Here is a 20,351-nt window from a genome sequence, read left to right on the forward strand (position 1 = left end):
CGAAATATTAATTATGTAATTTGTTCTTTTCTTTGAGATAACTAAAGAGTATTCCTAGTTAGACTTGGCTTAGGTCTATCTTAAAATTAACAAAGGAAACCTTAAAATTAGATCACATTTATATTAATGTAACTGACGATATATAGTTATATTCGTATTATTTGTATAGTATAGTTAATTATCGATAAAATTATAGATTGATTCCAACCCTATGTATTTATTATATTGGCAGCTCTGATATTGTCATTAGTTGATTATGTTGGTATCAAGGTTTAGTACAATACAATACAAGCGACATTTCTCATTATTTTCATATTTTGTATGGCACTCCCGTCTCTTGAACGTAGTGTTTAAATTCTCTTTGGTTCAAGAGTTCTGTACATTTCATTCGTCAATAGTCTTACTCATAACTAAATAGTTATAACTGTATCGCAATATTATTTATTCCATTATCTTTTAATATTAAAACTCCCTAATAACTCATGGCTGATCACGACGATTTCGAGGACAATCAGTATCCGGACAATGATGAATTTGTACCCTATGTGACCGCCGGTAACCTACAACAACGAAGTGGCGCGAAAGTATGCTTGTGGGGTAAAGTTACAAAAGTATCTGCCAGCGAAGGTTTTCTAGTAAAAACTGTTGATGATCAAGAAGTCCAAGTTAAATTGAGGAAACCGTTAAGCGAAGCACTAGAAGGCTGGTATGAAATTCATGGCGTGTCGCAAGGAAAGAGTATAATTTGTGAAGAATTCATTCCGTTTTCAGAAGAAATGACAAAAAATATTGATACTGAAGGTCATAAAGCTTTATCTAAGTTTTTATCAGCTCTTGATGATCCATGGAACCTTGGCGATGATGGTATTGGAGGGATGCAAGGTGTGACACCAATGGAATAAGTAATATATTCTTGTTATTAATTATTAAGGTTTAGAATGAAACAGTATTTTGTTATTTTTGTTTTATTAAAGGATCAATGAAACCCAAGTAATTAGGAGTATAATTTATTCTTAATCTTTAAATAGGTAATTATGATGCATCACAAATTATTATTATTTACCTAAAACAGTTAAATTTCTTAAATACAATTTAAAATGTCTTATTGTTCATATTATGTATTGAGATAGAAAAGTTCTTGTTTTCTACCAACAGTTTACTCGAGGATATGATTTGATGCCACCCACTTGCTTCATCCTCTGTTGTTCCAGTTTAACTCTTCTCTCATGCAGCACAACATTTGACAAAGCACCTTCAATACAGGTTACTGGTCGGCTTCTGTAATGTACATATAATAAATGTTTCATTATGTTTAGAATGAGTTTCATACTACATTCTTATCTAATTATATTTAATAGTGTAAGTAATTGAACACTAACTCTCTTCTGAAATTCAAACATGCAGTACATTTAATATGAAGGCAATAGTTTAATTAATTGTTGTAAGAGTATCATAATTGAGTGAAAGTATATTAATAATATAGGTAGTTTCACTCAAATATTATATTAATTAATAGTTGCTTGAAACCTGTCAAATAATGTTCAAATTTGGTGTACATACATTTTAATGTTAATTTTTTCCATTTCATTGTGGTAGTTTGATGTTACAGGTCTTGCCTTGGTATCTTTTAAAGCAAGATCAGTGAGGTATCTCTTTATGTATTGTTTCAATTGATTGTTTTCTTTGGATAGTTTTGTTTTTTCTGATTTGAGGCACATTACTTGTACCTTTACCCTATTTACTTTTAGAAGAAATTTATTCAGCTTGTTGTATTCCTTGCATTCATCCTGTGAAGAATAAGAAAAGGATACAACACTTTATATATCTCAACAACAGCAGCTCACTCTTTATTACCCTAGAGATCTTTCTGATGTCTCTCACTGTGTTGATGAGAGTCTGCTGTCAGGTTGGCTTTAGATTAGATTTATTTAGATTGCCTCTAGCTTGTAATGAATATGGTTGGAATCCGTTTGAAGTGTGTGTACTATATACCTGTACTGATCCATTTGATATGCTGATCGATGGCAAACTTGCTGAAGTTCATGGCAAAGATGTTCATTGGAAATTTTGTCGGGCCAGTCAATTACCAGGGATGATGCTGAGGCATGGATATACAAAGACCAGGAGCTGAAGTGAGATGTATTTGGTGACCCTCCAGGCATTACACGTGATTTTAAATTGAAATTATAGTGTTTAACACCAGTTATTATACAAATATATTGTCATAAAGTCAACTTCAAATAAGGGTTCAGCATCTGTCTTAAAAATTTAAAATGTATTAAAAAAGCTACTCTAGTAGAATCTAGTCATTCGTCTGTCAACGATTTTTCTCTCAGAAATTCGTGGAGGAATTATATTATTTAAAAAAATGGTTTGCGCATGAAAATGAATTATTGAATGAATAAAAAAAAACGCTATTAATGGGAGGGACTCATCCACTGGTAAGATCCCTACATTGATTATTAATACTTTCATTAAATTACCCACGTAGCTTACTTATATTAATGTTTGGGTGTCTGCTCCCCTCCAACTAGATACCACAGGCGTCGCAAAGTGCGGCAACTAATACTAAGCACAAGTGGGCGTACTCGAGCCAGTCTCGAACAATATGTTCTGTTATACTTTGCTAATAATCTAAAGTAAAATGCCGTGTTAATAATACTACAAGAAATAAGAAAGACACTGGGATCACATATCATCAGTATTTTGTATTTCATTAATTTCAATGTAAAAAAAATAACCCAATGTGCATTTTACACAATTTGAAAGATGCCATTGAGTGTCAAGATGCCACGCGCATCTAATAGTTGCCGTAATAAAAAAGCTATTGATATATTGGTACCTAGCTGGAGCGCAGCGAAGACCAATCCTTAATCTAAGACACGTAGTATCTTATATTTTAGTGAGTAGGTATCTATTATGTTCATAATTCAATTATTTCTACTTTATTCGCGTGGTTCAAGGAAATGACACTAATGAATGTCAAAAGATTTCTTTTCCTTTTAGATTTGCCACCACTAAGGAAAAGGTTGAGCTTTAATGAGAAAAAGTGACAGGAAACTAATCGCCACTCTTTAAAATCAACATTTATAGCTACATTGTTTTACATGGTTTTACAAATAAATTAAATAACAATCTTATTTTGAAAAGTGATGCAACAAAAATACTTACAACAAACCAAGTAAAAAAAGTAAATATAACAAAGTAAAAACACAAGAATTATTGAGTTATATGGTATTAAGCAAAAAAATTATTAGCGATTATAAATAAATAAGAAGCAGAGTTTCTGGTAAAATCATCCAGCCACCATAAGCAAGGTCCGTTCACGAGCATGACCCATGGACTAGCCATCGCCTTCCTCCACCATATTTTAGGGAAGGGAGCGACTCGCCCCACGTCGCCGCCACAGACAATGTCGGCGCCACAGCACACTTAAGCAAGCCAGTCACGAGAACTCAACTTAATAACAAAAAAGCGGCCAAGTGCGAGTCGGACTCGCCCATGAAGCAAGCAAGTAACATGACGAATCTATAAGGGTTCCGTTTTTTACCATTTGGCTACGGAACCCTAAAAACGAATGTTCATCTCATAATTATTTATATGTACCTACTAGATGACTCGGCAAACGTTGTTTTGCCATATAAAGTATAATTCACGCGATAGTTTTATAAATAATAGCCTAATGTGTTATTCTGGTGTGTAAGCTATATTATTGTAAAGTTTCATCAAAATCAAGTTAAAGAAGTTCAAACATACATCCAGACATACAAACTTTCATATTTATAATATTATACAATAGGATTATATTTTTATTCAAAGCTCAAATCATGTCGGGTAATTCATACCCAAGATTGTAATAAGATTTTGCTGAAAGAAATTTACATTATGTTTTCAGGAAGCTAATTATAAAATCTAACGCAATTCCAGATAAATTATTTGTCGAGTCTACTTAGCCTTTCCCGATTAGTTTTTTTATTATGGAATAGGAGGACATACGAGCATACGGGTCACCTGGTGTTAAGTGATCACCGCCGCCCACAATCTCTTGCAACACCAGAGCAATCACAGGAGCGTTGCCGGCCTTTAAGGAAGGAGTACGCGCTTTTTTGAAGGTACCCATGTCGTATCGTCCCGGAAACACCGCACAAGGAAGCTCTTTCCACAGCTTTGTAGTACGTGGAAGAAAGCTCCTTGAAAATCACACTGCGGAGGACCGCCACACATCCAGATGGTGGGGATGATATCCTAACTTGTAACCGTTTAGTGTTACTTGACTGTAATTGCATTTTAAATAATTGATCTTCGATTATGATGAAACCATCGGAACATGTGGGTTTCACTTTAGCGAACACAGGCAAGGGATTATAACAAACCTACTAATTTTTAAGTCCAATTTACAAATTACTTACAATCATAGCAGAATTAAGATTTTCAAAATCAATTGCGAAATCATTATTATTTGTTTGTTCACTCGCAATATTTTTATCTTCATCTTTTTCGTATTTACTGCATATTCGATCCATTTGAATGATTTTGTTTAGTTTGTCCTTCAATTTAGAAAGATTCTGTAAATAAATCATGTTAGATTGGCAGTGAACCTGTTGATGGGTACATATTGATTGCATACCTATAACTTTTTATTTATTTGAAAGATGTACCTATATAGATGTACACATAAGGTGCATGGAATAACCTATTTATCTCATATAATAAGGTTTAGTAATACGTGGAGTATCTAGAACTCTCGGGAAACAGAACAGCTTTGTGAAGAGTTGCTCAAGCACCAATGTTGCAGCATTATGCATTTTCTAACATATTTGCAGGAAAATTTAATCGGCAGCGACTTCCAGGAAATTGGTAAAAACGCGTAAAAAGTAGTTAAATTCCTTTGCAACTGCTTCAATTCGATTAGCTATATTTAAAAAAAAAACAACCTAAATGAAAATTCCTTAAGTTAACATGAAAAAAAATATATTGCTTACTGTTACCAATTCAACTATTTTTGTCTGGTTTAGAATGATTAGACCACTATCATTATTAGCATAGATAATTTATACTTCTGGATAGATCGGTCGATACATCTATAGAGATCGCTTGCTGTTAGACAACCGATAAAAACAAACCAGGAATATTAGTTTAGTGTGCGTGACAAGCTACGTCTTACACTCGCGATTTGTATGACACTTTGCGTTAGTGTGCGGGAATTGCTCAAAATACAGATTAGTTCTAACTTCAATTCTTTCCGACGTTTTCACAGCTGGCATAGTCTATCTCGACGTATAAATGATCTGAGATTATTTGATATTAATTTTCGTTTCGTATCATTTCTAATTCATTCTACCTTCATAGTTCATATGCTTAGCAGCGTAGGTAATATATACGCTAATATAATTATATAATTTTACTAGACTAATACTGTTGACCAAATTTGTTAGACCAATAGTTTGTTTAACGTACCTGTATAGTCCCTTGGCTTGCCTCCACAAGGATTGATAACATTTCATCTTCTAATGCACGGTTCACTTTGCTATCTCTCTTCATATGACAATACTGTTTCGTTAGTTTTTCCTTATGATTATTCAATCGCTCCAACTTGTTATTCATTAAGTTTGTTGTTTTAAAGTATTCTTTTTGAAGACTAATCAGATCTATCTGTTGTAAAGGTTTTAACATTATATTTTACAAGATTTACTTTTCATTGTCCTCATAGTATAGAACCAATTACTTATTGTACCATTACTTATGGGACCCCATGTGTGTGTAGATAATGCACGATGTAAATAACAATTGGTTCTATTCCAATGTTTTTCATTCCTTCAAATTCCTACCCATGAGGTATTGAATTCTGATGCAGTACCTAATATAAAATCTCCTTTTTATCTCAAGGCTTTTCTCCTAATAAGATCACAGAGTTTCGAATGGTTTGCATTTTTAAATATATTTAATTAACACTTCAGCTGACTCTACTACGTCCCCGATAAGGCCATGACACTACTTACATAATATAATTTCAACCTTATAATTAGGATCAGGTATTGACCTGAAAAAGCTGAGTAGGTAGGTATTTGGTTTCCTTTTTACTATTATTCATTAAAATATTATCTCTTATATTCTAGGGTAAGTAGTAGGTAATACACAATTGGCTATTAATCAAATCTTATAACTATATTTACAATACTATGACTACATAAAATCAAAACTATCATTACGTGGAAGCGTACCAAGAATACTGGCAGCATTGGAATATCTAGTATATTCCAAGTGTATAGACGAACAGACGGATAATACATGATCAATTTTTATTTGCCATTGTGTTTGTTAGCTAGTGGTTTATTAATATTCAAAACACTGAGGAGTTAATGCCAATCGTCGCTGACTTAAGATTTGTCAAAATCGATTGCAGTAACAGTAATTCGCTTAGGTAAGCGAATTACTATCTCGACGTATTTCCGTTAGAGATGTTCTTCTTTCGCACGCTTTATTCGTCTATTCACTAGTATATGGGTAGTGCGGCATATATTCGACCGTTGTGCGACAAATTTTTTGAGATGTGCCGATTATGACTTTGGCCGACTAGCCGTTTAGTCGGTTGTAAAGATGTCGACTATTCGGCCAGGTAGATATGTTTTTTTTAACAAGAATAATTTAATTTTGGAAACTGATTACCGAATAAAAGGTTGCGTTACAATTCGAAATGTATAGACTGATTATAAAATAAAAATATTAATAAAATAAATAAGGTTTTTATTTATTGAATGAGTGGCACGAAAGTCTAGCGCTGAACGAAATGTGGAGGGGATAGCTGCGCATGTGTACTGTCACGCAAACAAATATAACTTTAATTAATAAATAGTAAAATTGTTGCGAATGCAGATATTATATTTTGAAAAATATTTAATGTTAAAGTGATAAGTACTTCTGAACAAAGTTAATTACGTGCCAGAGTCGTCAAGAAAATCTCAACTATAGAATATTATGTGTGTGTGTACTTTATTTTATTTTATTTTTATTCTATTCGGAAAATTTACAGCTAGGTTATTAACAAGTAGGTAAGTAAGTATATAATTAAGTACTGAAGGCTAATTACAAATTTTCACTTATATAAATAAGATTAAAAATTAAAACAAAGGAATTAAATTAAAGAGGTCAGGAAAGTAACACTCAAAATAAATTAGGTTAATCACACTTATGTTATTAAATAATTCATTATAATGAAAGAAAGGTATTGCGCGTACGTGAGTGTATGTGTGTGTGTAATTAACAGACCAACTCAAACTTAACAAAAAACAGCAAATAACAATACAATTCAGAACGTGACTGTACACCGGAAGTGCCCGGGTTGCCGTATCGGTACGGGGGATGGAATACCACTGGCGAGCCAATCGGCACCAAGCAATCTCGCCCTTCATCGCTCTAGCCCCCCGCAGGTATCCTACTTTTGACTTCTGCGCAATAACGGTGACTAGACTTATGTTTCGATATGTTCCTTATATTGAATATTTTTATATATATTGACAAATACAATAAAAAAATATTGAAGTAGGCGTTACTTTACGGGAATCCATATTTATCCAAATGTTATGAGTTTTCTTTAGTGTTAATTCCGCCAATATTTGACTTTGCCAGACTCCTGAGGATAACTCGTGTAGAGGCGAAACACGTGTCGAGTTTTTTAAAGACATACAAGGTAATAAGCCGGATAGTCGGCGTGTTTTTGCCGAATGATCGCCGACTAGTGGACGACTACGATAGTTGCCGGATAGTCAGCACATCTTAACTAATTTTAGATAGTGTGCGATTTCTGAAAAAATCACATAATTATACCGTAGCTTGTTCAATGAGTACTTCATTTTTAGCAATGTCTCGCTGGTAGAAGTCGTCTTTATCACGCAGGCAGTTGTAATGCGCCATTATTGGCTTATGTTGCTCCAGATATCCGTTATAGACCTCACGTAGTTGAGTCCAGTAGAAATCTATTTGCTGTTGCTTTGGACGGTAAAGGTGACGCATATCCTCTTCATGCTGCGGAAGGAATAATTTTTTATTATTTTGATTTAATATTTTCTAAAAATACCTAATTGCTTAATCCTGCTAATACTATAAAGTTGAAGTATTTTTGTTTGTTTGTTTGAACGCGCATGTTATGTATCTACAAGTTGGATTAGAATGTTTAGAAAAAAATTATCCTTAGAATCTTAGTATCTCGGCCAGTGGCCCGGACTCGAGTATCTTTCGTGCATCGTTTTTTGTATATCAGTGCGTGCATCGAAGCTTTATTTTTCACTCGGTCTGCGTCTTTGAAGTATATTGTACAGTAGTTTGAACTTTAACAAGGAAGTTTTTTTTATGGAAAAGGAGGACAAACGAACGTAGTGATGTTAAGTGATCATCGCCTTTCTCTCATTTAACACCAGATGAATCACAGGAGCGTTGCCGGCCATTAAATTTTGAAATTTCGACCTATTTAATTTCACAAAGCACAATTCTACCAGCCTTAACTCTAGTTCAATGCTACAAAAAACCTGTCGAGTGAGACGTGGGTTCCGTACCGACGCACAAAATATTATAATAACCTACTTTTATAAAAAAAATACTTATATTTATTTTTTATTATTTGTTGTGATAGCGACAATACGAATACACAATCAAATTTCAGCTAACAATTGCGTTTTATGAGATAAAATCCGCTGACAGACGGTCGTACTGACAGACATGTTCTCATTGTTTCCTTTTATCGTAAGTAGCAACGTTAGCAGTTTAGTTAGTAATTTTTAGCCTTAGGTAATTAACCGACGCAGCTCGTCCCAATAAACCATAAATTAAATCACAAAATGTGACAGATAATCCGGTCACGATGTAAGCTAATTTTCAATTCGTCTCTCTAATAAAAACATCCTGTGATTAGAGTGTCAAAACCATCCGGTAACAAACTGACATCCTACGTATTATTGTAGTAAATCTATTTTAATTTTGATATACTTACAATTAGCTATGTAATTTAATTTTTAGATACGTAATAAGTACGTAGGAAGTAGTAATAATTTTTAGATAGATAATAATATTAACAACTAGCTGATCCGACAGACGTTGTTATGTCAATAAACGGTTCCAGAGATATGGTAAATGCGTGGGTGGGATCGTGACACGACAAACTATATATGTAAACCGTCCTTGAGCTTCAACTTATCTATTACAAAAGATTTGATTGAGATCGGTCGAATAGTTTAGGAGTTATTAGGGAACATACAAACATACATTCTCTTTTTTATAAAACTGAACGCACAATAAAAATTAAAAAAAGACAACTTCTGTTAATGTCAATATCCTTTTAATCTTTTGGTATGCGTTCGTAAAATTCACAATTATATTCATAAATCGCTAGGAAAACTTGCTGAACATAATATTGTAACAACTCTGTTATTTTTCCAGTAGATACATACAAAAAGCCAACCATGTATTTAAAACTATTATAATATATACGATCGTGGTTAACCGGGTAGGCTAGGTTTGTAGATAAATATGTTATTATTAAAGGGAATTTTGAAATTTCTTTTTTTTTAATGAATTGTTTATTGTTATGGGAGTCTAAATAAAAAAATCAAGCAACTTATAATTCGTGTGCCTGTCTGCTTGGATTTTCCTCTTTTTTTTATGAAAATAAGAGACGAGACGAGCAGGACGACTACGACGTCAACTAATGGTAATTGATACGCCCTGTCCAATACAATGCAGTGCCGCTTAAGATAGTACAAATTCTAAGCGGCATTAAAACTGCGCTCGTCACCTTGAGACATAAGATGTTAAGTCTCATTTGCCCAGTAATTTAATTAGTTGCGGCGCCCAGCCGACCGAAACACAGTAATGTTTACACATTACTGCTTCACGGCAGAAATAGGCGCCGTTGTGGTACCCATAATCTAGGAAAACCCTCTGGTAAAATAAAAAAAATAAACTTTTCAAGTGAAATGAGAATACCATACATGACAAAAGATATTAAAGAAATGTGAAAATATGGTGCGGCAGCAGCTTAATTTACATAAATGGTAAAATAAAATGTGAGGCCAATGATAATTTTTATTTGAATCAGGGCGTCATCAAAGCGTGACAATATGTTTATAAAGTAAGGTATTACTACTTTTGTTAGCAGTGTTCTGTGTTATATCAAGTTAATCGCTTGTACAATGAGGTGGATCAAACTATCCTCGTTCATATTTTATATGCTCCTATCAAATTGCATTGTAAGTATTATTTTCATTCTGTGTTCGGCTTTGAGAGATAATTTTCACTTAAATAATCTGCAATCATTACGAAAACAGGATATCATTTAGGTCAAAATTGATCATCTCTTCAAAAACTGACTTTAAAAAATTTGTTAGGAAAGAAGGAAACCCAGTTTCAAATAAAATATATAGTCCAAAAGAGGAGGGGAGTTGAGTGAGCTTATCTAACGATTTGAAATTTTGCTAGGATGTTTTGATAACAATTTTAGTGATTTCTTGCTAAAATTTCCATTTATATTTCTTAAGGGAACAAAACAACATGGTTACAAATTATGGAAATACTGAATTATACAGTGAGCCATTAAAACATAATTCCACATTTTTACTTTATATCTAACAGGCACTCAATTGCCGGTCCGAGGGAAGCCTTAAAAGTGATGAAATAAAGAAAGTTTACAATAACTGCTTAAAACAACAAGATGGTAAGAACTCAAGCAATTTTCATAAAAATACTTCTGAGCAAGATTGGCGCGACTCTCAATCTTATTCTTGGAATGAAAACAGGAACGATGACGGAAGAAATTATAACAACAGAGATAGGATGTCAGACAGTGGAAGACAATGGTTGGATGGCAAATTAGAAAATATCAATAGGAATGACTATGGTTTTGAAAATGGAATGCAAAGAAGAGAACAGAAAACGAATGGAAGAAATCAATATAGTCAATATGAAAGCTCATACAACCAACGAGATACGAATGATAGAAGATATGATGAAATGAGTAATGGTAACAGAGCTAAAACTTATGGTAATGCGTTTGACAACAACTATGGATCCGAAAACCAAAATTATAATCAGAATGACGACTTTGGAAGCGTATGTAATATTGTATTATCAATAAAATTACTAACAAAATATTCGTAGGTTTTACATGCTGTACATGTAGCTGTCCATAAAATAAATTTAATATCTTTATAATCTAATATATAAAATTCTCGTGTCATGGTGTTAAACATTGAACTACTCCGAAACGGCTTGACCGATTCTCATGAAATTTTAAGTGCATATTAGGTAGGTCTGAGAATCGGACAACATCTAGTTTTCAACCCCCTAAATGTTAAGGGTGGTCGCATGTTTTTTTTTTTAATTTTTTTAATATTGTTTGATTATGAGCCAGCATTAAAAAATACATACAACTTCCAATTTTCACCCATCTACCATGAACAGTTACTTTTGTATCGCTATTTTAATATCGACAATTCAAATTCAAATATTTTTATTCAAAATAGGATTTAAAATCACTTATTGAACATCAAAATCTACCACCCATTCAAAAGAGAATGCAACGTTTGCTGGGTCAGCTAGGGTTTATATATATAAATCCAGTGTCCTGATGTTTGTTTCCAGTGAACTCCTAAACTATTGAACGGATTTTAATGGGGACTACTTCATGGAGTGCAGTTAGTCCAACTTGAGATACAAGATAGTTTTTATTTCGATTTGGGACCCATAATTTTTTTTATTTCCAATATTTGTTTTGTATACAAATATTTTCTATGAGAGAATTTATTGACGCACGGTTTCACAGTTCTGTTGTAAAACAATTTCATGATAACAAAAGGGAGCATATTTTACAAAATAATTCTTGATGTTATAAAATATTACTTATTCACAATTTCATAAATCAGTATTTTATTTCGTCTGTCGGGTCAGTTAGTTTAATAATATATAATTTAAATAAACAGTATGGATAGATAGTAGTGACAGCATTTTAATAGACACTTTTGTAGTAGCTTCTTTTGGGTCTTTTCAAGGTCTTTTAAATAAAAATGTCTTTCAATAATTTATTCAAACTATGAAAAGACTGTTTCAGATTTCTTTATAATATAAATAATGTACAACTTATCGATATTGATAAAGTAATAAGTCATTTTATTTAAAATATTTATAAGATTTGCGAAAAATATTTCGTTTAATATAATATTTTAATTAATTGAGTGAAATACATACATAAGTAATGTATATTTTTTAAAATTATCGTTTTCGTCTCCTTAGAGCATGACGTATTCAACACAGAACTCTAGACGCTACAAAAGGGATCGACGAGTAGAAATCAACTCTGGTCAAAGAAGTCAGTATAATCCAAATATACAAAGATCTGGTGATAAATCCCGTGACCGAAGAAATTCTACTGACAACAATCAAAACGGAAGAAGCTGTGCAATGCATTGTTTTTTAGAAAACTTAAAAATGGTATGCAATCTTTTATAACTAAGTGCTAAGGCCAATATCATTTTCTCCGTCTGTCAATCAATTCCTTACAAGGCTTTATATTATCTTTATTTTAATTTTATTATAATATGTAAATAAGTATTTTCTTAGTTAAAATACACTGAATAAGACAAAATACAAAAATTACCAAACGAAAGTTCATTCTACAGACTGTAAAAGTAAAAATATTCTTATATATATAAATTACGTGACACGTTGTTTGTCCGCGATGGCCTCCTAAACTAATGAACGGATTTTATTGGGGATTACTTCATGGAGTGCAGTTTAGTCCAACTTGAGAGATAGTATAGTTTTTATTTCGATTTTGGTCCCATAATTTTTTTAATTTTCAATATTTATTTGTATGGACATATTTTCCATGAGAGAATTTAGTGACGCACGGTTTGACAGCTCCGCTGTGAAACAATTTTATTATAGGTAACATCAGGGTGCATTTTTTACGAAATAACTCTTGATGTTTTGAAATATTATTGGCAAATTCCTATAAAACAGTATTTTTTTATTATCTACAGAACAACGTCTGTCGGGTCAGCTAGTATTATATAAAACTTAATCTAATAAAATACGACAAACCATCAAAATACGTGAGCCCATATAAAGTGTCTGTTGCAGTCGATTTAAAAATTCTTTATCGTATTATCTAAAGTATGACACCATATATTATCTATGGTGTCTTAGGAACTATTATATTACTTACTATTATTATATTAGTAACTTTTAAATATGTTCTAGTAATTAAAAAAAATACTACACGGATATTTATAATCAGCAACTTGAAATCGAAACTATTGAACATCAACACCAAATAGCAAACATTAAAGACTTACCTAGAGACTATTCCTGAACTTATGATTTCAATTACTTAATTTATTATTTCTCTTTAATCCTCATGAGGCAAATAATTCCTCCAGACAGGTGAAAATGGCATGCCAGATAAGTATATGATGACAAATACGATGACGAAGGATGTCAGAAACGAGGATTTGAGGGAATTCTTACAAGAATCAATCGAAGAGTGTTTTCAGATACTTGATAATGGTAATTAATGTATTTTTGACGACATAATAATAAATAAATATAAAATTAATTCACAATATGAATCTCAAAATAACTACAACGTCAAAGATGATTGAGAATATTATATGACTATGGGAGTTTCTTTTCAGTTCTTCTCCCCATCAAAGCCCCTTTACGAACTAATGTAGCTTCATAAGGTCAGTTAACCAAGTGTTGTTTTTTAATGTCTATGTAGATCAGGGTCTATATAATATTTTAAACAAAACAAAAATAATAGTAGGATGAAATCCATTGGAAAAGGAAGATAACAAAAATGATAGGGAAAGTAATTACGGGTTGAAAAAAGAAGGACAATATAACACTGAATCATTATCCTTTTAACATTTATAAATAGATTTGATTAATTATTGTAATCCATTTTTTGCTGCTACGAAATAACAGATATGAAGTCTCTACGAAATGCCTTTTGATGGGCTTAAATTTTCTGAACATTTACCATTGAATGTTTTTTTTTACCATCTAAAAGTAGACATTTCTGACTCCATTTTTATTCCACGCTCAGATCACCCGTATTTTTTTCCATTCATTTTTGTTATATTCTCATCTCTTTCCAATAGGTTTCATCCTACTATTTTTTTCACTTTTTATCATTTTCGAAGGCTTCAGCACTGGTGTAATGGTAAATAAATATATTTTTAATATATTCTAATTTAAACTACTTATGTAGGTACTATTTGATAGTAGTATTAATTAAATTAATTGTTTTCAGAAAACTCGGACGACAGATGTGAGTTTTCCAAAAATCTATTAATTTGTTTGTCCGAGAAAGGCAGAGCTAATTGTGACGATTGGAAGGACGACATACAGTTTTTGTAACGAAAATGAAAAGGCTTACACGGATACAGTTAAGAGGACTTTTACAAATTTGATAAATAATGTACTGAATTATATAAATTAAATGAAATAAACGAGGCACGAATCGTTAATTTTCTTTCCATTCAAAATATGTTTATTTATTTCAATCGGTCTTACTCACGATTAATCGGTGTTAGACCGACTACTTTCCTGCTGGCCTGTCAGGCGTGGCCCTACTAGCGCAAATTCGCAGTGATAGACGGGACGCTACTTCAAATTTACTACACTCGTACTGATGAAGGACTTTCGATTGATCCCAAACAAGTCGGGACAAACAGTAACCGTGAGTTAAGCCGATTTAAATGAATTAAGGTAATAATTTCTCACGAAAGTTTTAATAAAATGGACTTAACTGACACTAAGCTAAAGGTCCCGCGTTCGAATCCAAGTATTATTAGCTGCAAATTTGTTTTATTTGGAGTGATGTAATAGCTATGCTTAGTTTATTGTGAAAAAATAGAGCCCGACCGGAGTAGGTTCACGAGAATTCCACCGGTGGTTAGGGACAGACTGAGACACTCCCGCACAATGCGTCCCGTTCCCAAAACAGCTGCTTTCTGTAACCGACCCTCAATCCAGTTATTAAGCGTAAGCCTCTTGAGATGCTGGTCGAGGCTCTTTGAAACGACTATTGGGATAATTATTGTTGAATCAATTACATCCCACATGTCAGTAACTTGGATGTCATTATCATTATTAATATTTTTTACGTTGTTAGATTCACTTTCATAATTATGTTTTTTACGTATCAATTTCTCGTTTCCTACCTCAAGTCTGGCGTCGTTCTTTACAGTAGCACTCTCGTTCTCCTTTTCTTTGTTGTAATTCTCAAAGTCTCTCTGCTGAATAAACTTTATCAAAACAAGTTTAAACTCAGCCTGGTCTTGATTGTTGGAAATATTTCTTTCATCTTTTTCCCAGTTTTCCAGAAAATAATTTTTTTGATTTTCATACTCGTTTTGTAACTTATCTAGACTTTGTGTCCCAATTCCTAAAACAAGATAGAGGAGCTGTTTGCCATTCAAATTCAAATTCAAATATTTTTATTCACTTATTGGACGTCAAAAACTACCACCCATTCAAAAGAGACTGCCTCAGACCTGAGAAGAATGGGCGCAAGAAACTAAGCGGACTTTTTTTAATATAAAATATGGATAACAATGTAATATCGTACAATAAACATTTATAATTAAAGAGCCTGAGTGTGTTCGCTTTATTCCCAGTCCGTGGTGTCATTAAGAAAATCGTTTATACTATAATAACCTTTCCCACACAAACGTTTTTTAACAATTCTTTTAAATTTCGTAACACATTTGCTTTGTACATTTTCTGGGATCATATTGTAGAAGCATATACATCGCCCAACAAAAGACTTACTAACTTGATCCAACCGAGTAGTATGCATAACAAGTTTATGTTTGTTCCTCGTGTTAACATTATGAATGTCACAGTTTCTAGAAAATTCCTCAATGTGCTTATGAACATACAGAACATTATCAAAAATGTATTGAGAAGCAACAGTCAAAATGTTTATTTCTTTAAATTTTTCTCTTAACGATTCTTTAGGACCTAGGTTATAAATCGCGCGAATAGCCCTCTTCTGCAGCACAAAGATAGTATTAAAATCGGCCGCACTGCCCCATAACAATATACCATAGGACATAATACTATGAAAATAACTAACGTATACTAATCTCGCCGTATCTATGTCAGTTAACCGTCTAATTTTAACTAAGAGAACTAAGCCTATTCGCAAGTCCTTCAATATGGGGGCCCCACACATTGAAACTTTATAGATCATTCCACGTATCTAAATATAGTAAGTTATAATTTACAGTCAGTATTAAATAAATTTAGTACTGCTGTTGTGACTTGTATTAGTAATATTAATTAATAATAATATATACATAAAAATATAATAAAAACATAAAGCAATACTGCCTACTATAATGCCTACTACTCGGTTAAGTCGAGTTAGTAATTCTTTTGTGGGGCGTTGTATATGGCCTTTACAACAAGATCCCCGATAAAGTTCAAAACAAATTCTATTCTATTATACGCTCCTGTGATTCCTCTGGTGTTGCAAGAGATTGTGGGCTGCGGTGATCACTTAACAACAGGTGACCCGTACGCTCGTTTGTCCTCCTATTCCATAAAAAAAAAACAAATGTATTACGAAATTCAAAACAATTGCTAAAAAACGTTTGTGTGGAAGAGGTTACTATAACATAAATGACTTTTTTGATGTTTGGGAATAGAGCGAACAAGTTATTAAATAATAAACTTTATTGTATTATTTTACATTATAACCATATTTTTATATAAAAAAGAAGGCCGCTGAGTTTGTTGCGCCCGTTCTTCTCAGGTCTGAGGCATACCTTTTGGCATCGGATGTAGTTTTTGACTTTCAATAAGTGATTTTATATCCTTTCTTTTGAAATCAAAATATTTGAATTTGAATGTTGTGATTAAGTTAAAGGATGTCTAAGAAATATTTTTTCATTTAATATGTAAAACTAAACTAAAAAAATAGTCTAAACTTTATTGAATTAGGCGCTACTTTGCGGAAATCCATAATTATACAATTGATTTAAGTTTTCTTTAGTGTTAATTCCGCCAATATTTGTTTTTATAACAATTCGACACGTGTTTCGCCTCTATACGAGGCATCCTCAGGACGCGCTGTCTCGCCAAAATCTGGCACGAGACTTTGAGTATATGTATAGTCTAGTACTTTACTTTTACTTTGACTAGTTGTATAGTCTAAACTTGCCACCAATGAAATGATAATTCATATCAAGACAATTACGTACTAAGGAAGTAACTCAATGTTTCTGTATGAGCCTGGAATGCCCGTCGGCTCTGTTCATCCGAGTCCGCGATGGCAGCAGTCAAAGATTCAATCAGGCGGCTCTTTCTTTCCATTAAGAAATTGAAGCTCTCCATCATACCCTGCCAAACACACGAGAGCAAAAGATAAATTAAAATTCTTAACACAATATTAATAACAAACAGTACAATATTTTATATTCTATTAAAAAGAGCGCAAAAAAGAATGCTGGGCGAGTGTCTTGCGCCTTTTCTTTTCTCTCAGAGTGCCATGTGTTTCTGAAACGGTGGTAGTGTTTGATCTGACATCAAAAGAATTCTTATGGACTAAATTTTGAGAATGTAAATGCCTGTATGTGTTCTCATGAAAAGTACCTACCGAGTGGGTACTTTGAACGATATAAATGATTTGAGTTTTCTTTAGTGTTAATTCCGCCAATATTTGTCTTTAAACAATTGATTCGCCTTGAAACTTGAAACAACGACACGTGATTCGCCTCTACACGACGCATCCTCAGGACGTGTTGTCTCGCCAAAATCTGGCATGAGACGGCCTCGTGACAGATTTTGTCGAATCTAATCGAAAAGAAAACTCAAATCATTTATATAATTATGGATTTCAGCAAAGTAACGCCTACTTCAATAAATTTACTTTGAGCGATATTCTAGATCAGATCTGAAAAGAACACACTTGATGCATGCATTTATTAATATTTAATTCATGAAAATGTGGTAGTGAGAGTACCGACCCCAGGTTGGTATTATTTGTAACACAAACTTTTTTTTCTGCGATCTTGTTGTAGAAACGAATACCTACTTCACCCAGTGAAAAACTTACTAACTCTACTGAACAAAGTAGTAAGCCTAACAGGCTTACGTTTGTTTATTGTTTCTAATGTCATGGATATGAATCACAATTAAGTAATAGGAAATTCATTATCGTGTTGGCGTAAGTCAGAGGCGACGTGGGCCACCGCATACGGCCTCGCGGTTCTGGGGGCAACATTACGTGAACGCGCCGAAAGATTTTACACGTCATGATCATTATCGATATTATTGGTATAACTCACGGACGAGTAAAAAAAGAAGGACTCCGCGCCGTGACATGTAAGCCGCAAGTGAAGCACCGTTATCCTAGTGTGTGTGCGGTTACGGGAGATACTAGTTACACAATTTTTTCTCCCATAAATAAATATCTGGCAACAAATACATATATACTATCTTTTTTACACTTTTTTATAACACACGACGGAATTTTTAAAATATTTTATTGAGACGCAAACTGATCTGTCACAGACGATGACAATTCTCATAATGGCCACCTATCGGCCTGTAGTAGTGTAAGTGTGTGCGTGGGGTTAGTTATTTACACGTTAATCGGCCTGTTTTAGTGCTACACTGTTATGTAAGGTGACACGGAGTCCTTATTTTTTTACTAGTCCGTGGCATAACTATAGATGTTTTTATTTTATATAGAGTTTGACACTCGCCTGTATTTCCACTGACATTTGCTTACTCTTGATCTTCCGCAATATAAATCGCCATGCTTCATTTATCTTTGCTGTGTTTGTTTTGCTGTACTTTTCTTCTTTGTCTAGTTTGTTCTGTAATTGAATGAAATATAAATAAGTTTATATAAATAATAAAAAAATACATAATATGTAGTTTATATTTTATTTCACATAATATTATGTGAGACGAATGTAAAATGTCGGGAAGAGGATAATTGTAGTTTGGGGGATTTTGATTCTGTTACCATTGGGTTAATATATAGCTGGGTTTGTAAATAGTTCGGGTTAATGGGTTAATACTTAATATCATTTGGTAGGCGGATTTGCAAAGTATGTCAGAACAAAAACGTTTAATACGAACGCTGCCTTAAGACCGCTATCCCAAGAAATCGCCAAAATAGCGCATAATTGAAACCATTTCTTGACGGTTATATTTTTACAAATATTTATATAGACAGTGCGAAAAAAAGTTACCAAGATACCCTTAACTTTTTCAGTTGGAGCCATGCTAATAATAACAATCTATATAAAAATTGTACGAATCTATATAAAACTGGACACCAATACTATTTAACATGACATAGTTTTGCTAGTTTTGTAAAGAAAATTGTATTATGTTTTTAAGACATTAAAAATGAGCCCAGAGGCGCGGAGAATGTACAAAGTACTATCTTCGCGCCTCAATAAGACTACTTGAAACTCAAGCGCTGGCAGCTATCTCGGTCAACGGATCAGCCTAGCTATCCAACGCGGAAATGCTGCTAGTATTCTTGGTACGCTTCCACGTAATGACAGTTTTAATTTTATGTAGTCATAGTTTTGTAAATATAGTCATAAGATTTGTTTTGTTTGAATAAATGTATAAAATTGAAAAATAAAATAAAAACGCTTCTAATTCTGAATTAAAACTATGGCGATCTTGTGCGAGAGAGGTTACCTACCTCTGTTTGATTCCTCAAGGCCATTGTCTCGGTCTCCAGCCTTAACGATGTGAGATATTATGATTGTTTGTTATATTATCATAATATGTCTGTGGCAGAATTGAAACACGTACTAATATTGTTACACTGTTAAATGCAGACGAAGTAAGAGCTAGTATAAAATACTTAAGTCCAGAAATTGAATACCTTTATGAATCTAGCGATCAGCTCCCGTTTTCTTCTCCTGGCCTCTTCTTCTACATCAGCTCTGTGCTGCAGGTAACGGGCCCGTTCCTCATCCGACATGCGGGCCAGTTTGTTCACTTTGCTCTTTTTTGGCATTTTTGTAACCGATATAAATACTTATATCTAAAACTGTTACAATACAATTAATTTAGCTACGTACTTTTGAAACAAGTAATTGGCAAAATTCCCCAGTCCTGCTGATTTTTATTTAAATTATTATATTATTTAAAATATGAAACTCTAAGGCTGGGTTGCACAAACTAACTTTACCAATAACAAACGTGCTGAAGTCCCGGTTAAGTAAAAAATGTGTTGCACCATTCTATGACGTTCTTATGTATAGAACGTCATTGGCACCATTTGACAATTTTAAATGACGTCATATCTTTAACGGGTTGAC

The 20,351-nt window shown here is 33.1% G+C and overlaps 2 protein-coding genes across 2 annotated transcripts; one reads left to right on the forward strand and one right to left on the reverse strand.

Moving 5' to 3' along the window:
• Window positions 1–1,044: 1,044 nt before the first annotated feature.
• Window positions 1,045–20,047, reverse strand: LOC126979653 (dynein regulatory complex subunit 2). Its single transcript, XM_050829110.1, has 9 exons — window positions 19,913–20,047; window positions 18,765–18,878; window positions 17,259–17,397; window positions 15,213–15,436; window positions 7,825–8,022; window positions 5,458–5,652; window positions 4,410–4,565; window positions 1,561–1,787; window positions 1,045–1,278 (listed from the first exon to the last, which is right to left on the reverse strand). Exons 1-9 carry the CDS (start codon window positions 20,045–20,047, stop codon window positions 1,146–1,148), a joined length of 1,521 nt encoding a protein of 506 aa, XP_050685067.1. The 3' UTR covers window positions 1,045–1,145.
• Window positions 10,775–14,464, forward strand: LOC126979655 (general odorant-binding protein 71). Its single transcript, XM_050829111.1, has 4 exons — window positions 10,775–11,097; window positions 12,277–12,474; window positions 13,425–13,551; window positions 14,300–14,464. The coding sequence occupies exons 1-4, from the start codon at window positions 10,822–10,824 to the stop codon at window positions 14,404–14,406; spliced, it is 708 nt and encodes a 235-aa protein (XP_050685068.1). The 5' UTR covers window positions 10,775–10,821; the 3' UTR covers window positions 14,407–14,464.
• Window positions 20,048–20,351: the final 304 nt, after the last annotated feature.

This window comes from Leptidea sinapis, chromosome 3 (assembly GCF_905404315.1).
Source record: "Leptidea sinapis chromosome 3, ilLepSina1.1, whole genome shotgun sequence".
Classification (NCBI taxonomy): Eukaryota; Metazoa; Arthropoda; class Insecta; order Lepidoptera; family Pieridae; genus Leptidea; species Leptidea sinapis.

What these genes read in the sequence shown, in the direction of transcription:
- LOC126979653 (XM_050829110.1), bottom strand. Translation starts at nt 20,047, where the DNA reads ATGCCAAAAAAGAGCAAAGTGAACAAACTGGCCCGCATGTCGGATGAG. An exon ending in AACATTGAGTTACTTCCTTA is followed by an intron (nt 15,437 to 17,258) that starts GTACGTAATTGT and finishes ATCTTGTTTTAG; the next exon opens with GAATTGGGACACAAAGTCTA. An exon ending in ATCTTAATTCTGCTATGATT is followed by an intron (nt 1,788 to 4,409) that starts GTAAGTAATTTG and finishes TATTCTTCACAG; the next exon opens with GATGAATGCAAGGAATACAA.
- LOC126979655 (XM_050829111.1), top strand. Translation starts at nt 10,822, where the DNA reads ATGTCAGACAGTGGAAGACAATGGTTGGATGGCAAATTAGAAAATATC. An exon ending in AGAATGACGACTTTGGAAGC is followed by an intron (nt 11,098 to 12,276) that starts GTATGTAATATT and finishes TCGTCTCCTTAG; the next exon opens with AGCATGACGTATTCAACACA. An exon ending in TTTTAGAAAACTTAAAAATG is followed by an intron (nt 12,475 to 13,424) that starts GTATGCAATCTT and finishes TAATTCCTCCAG; the next exon opens with ACAGGTGAAAATGGCATGCC.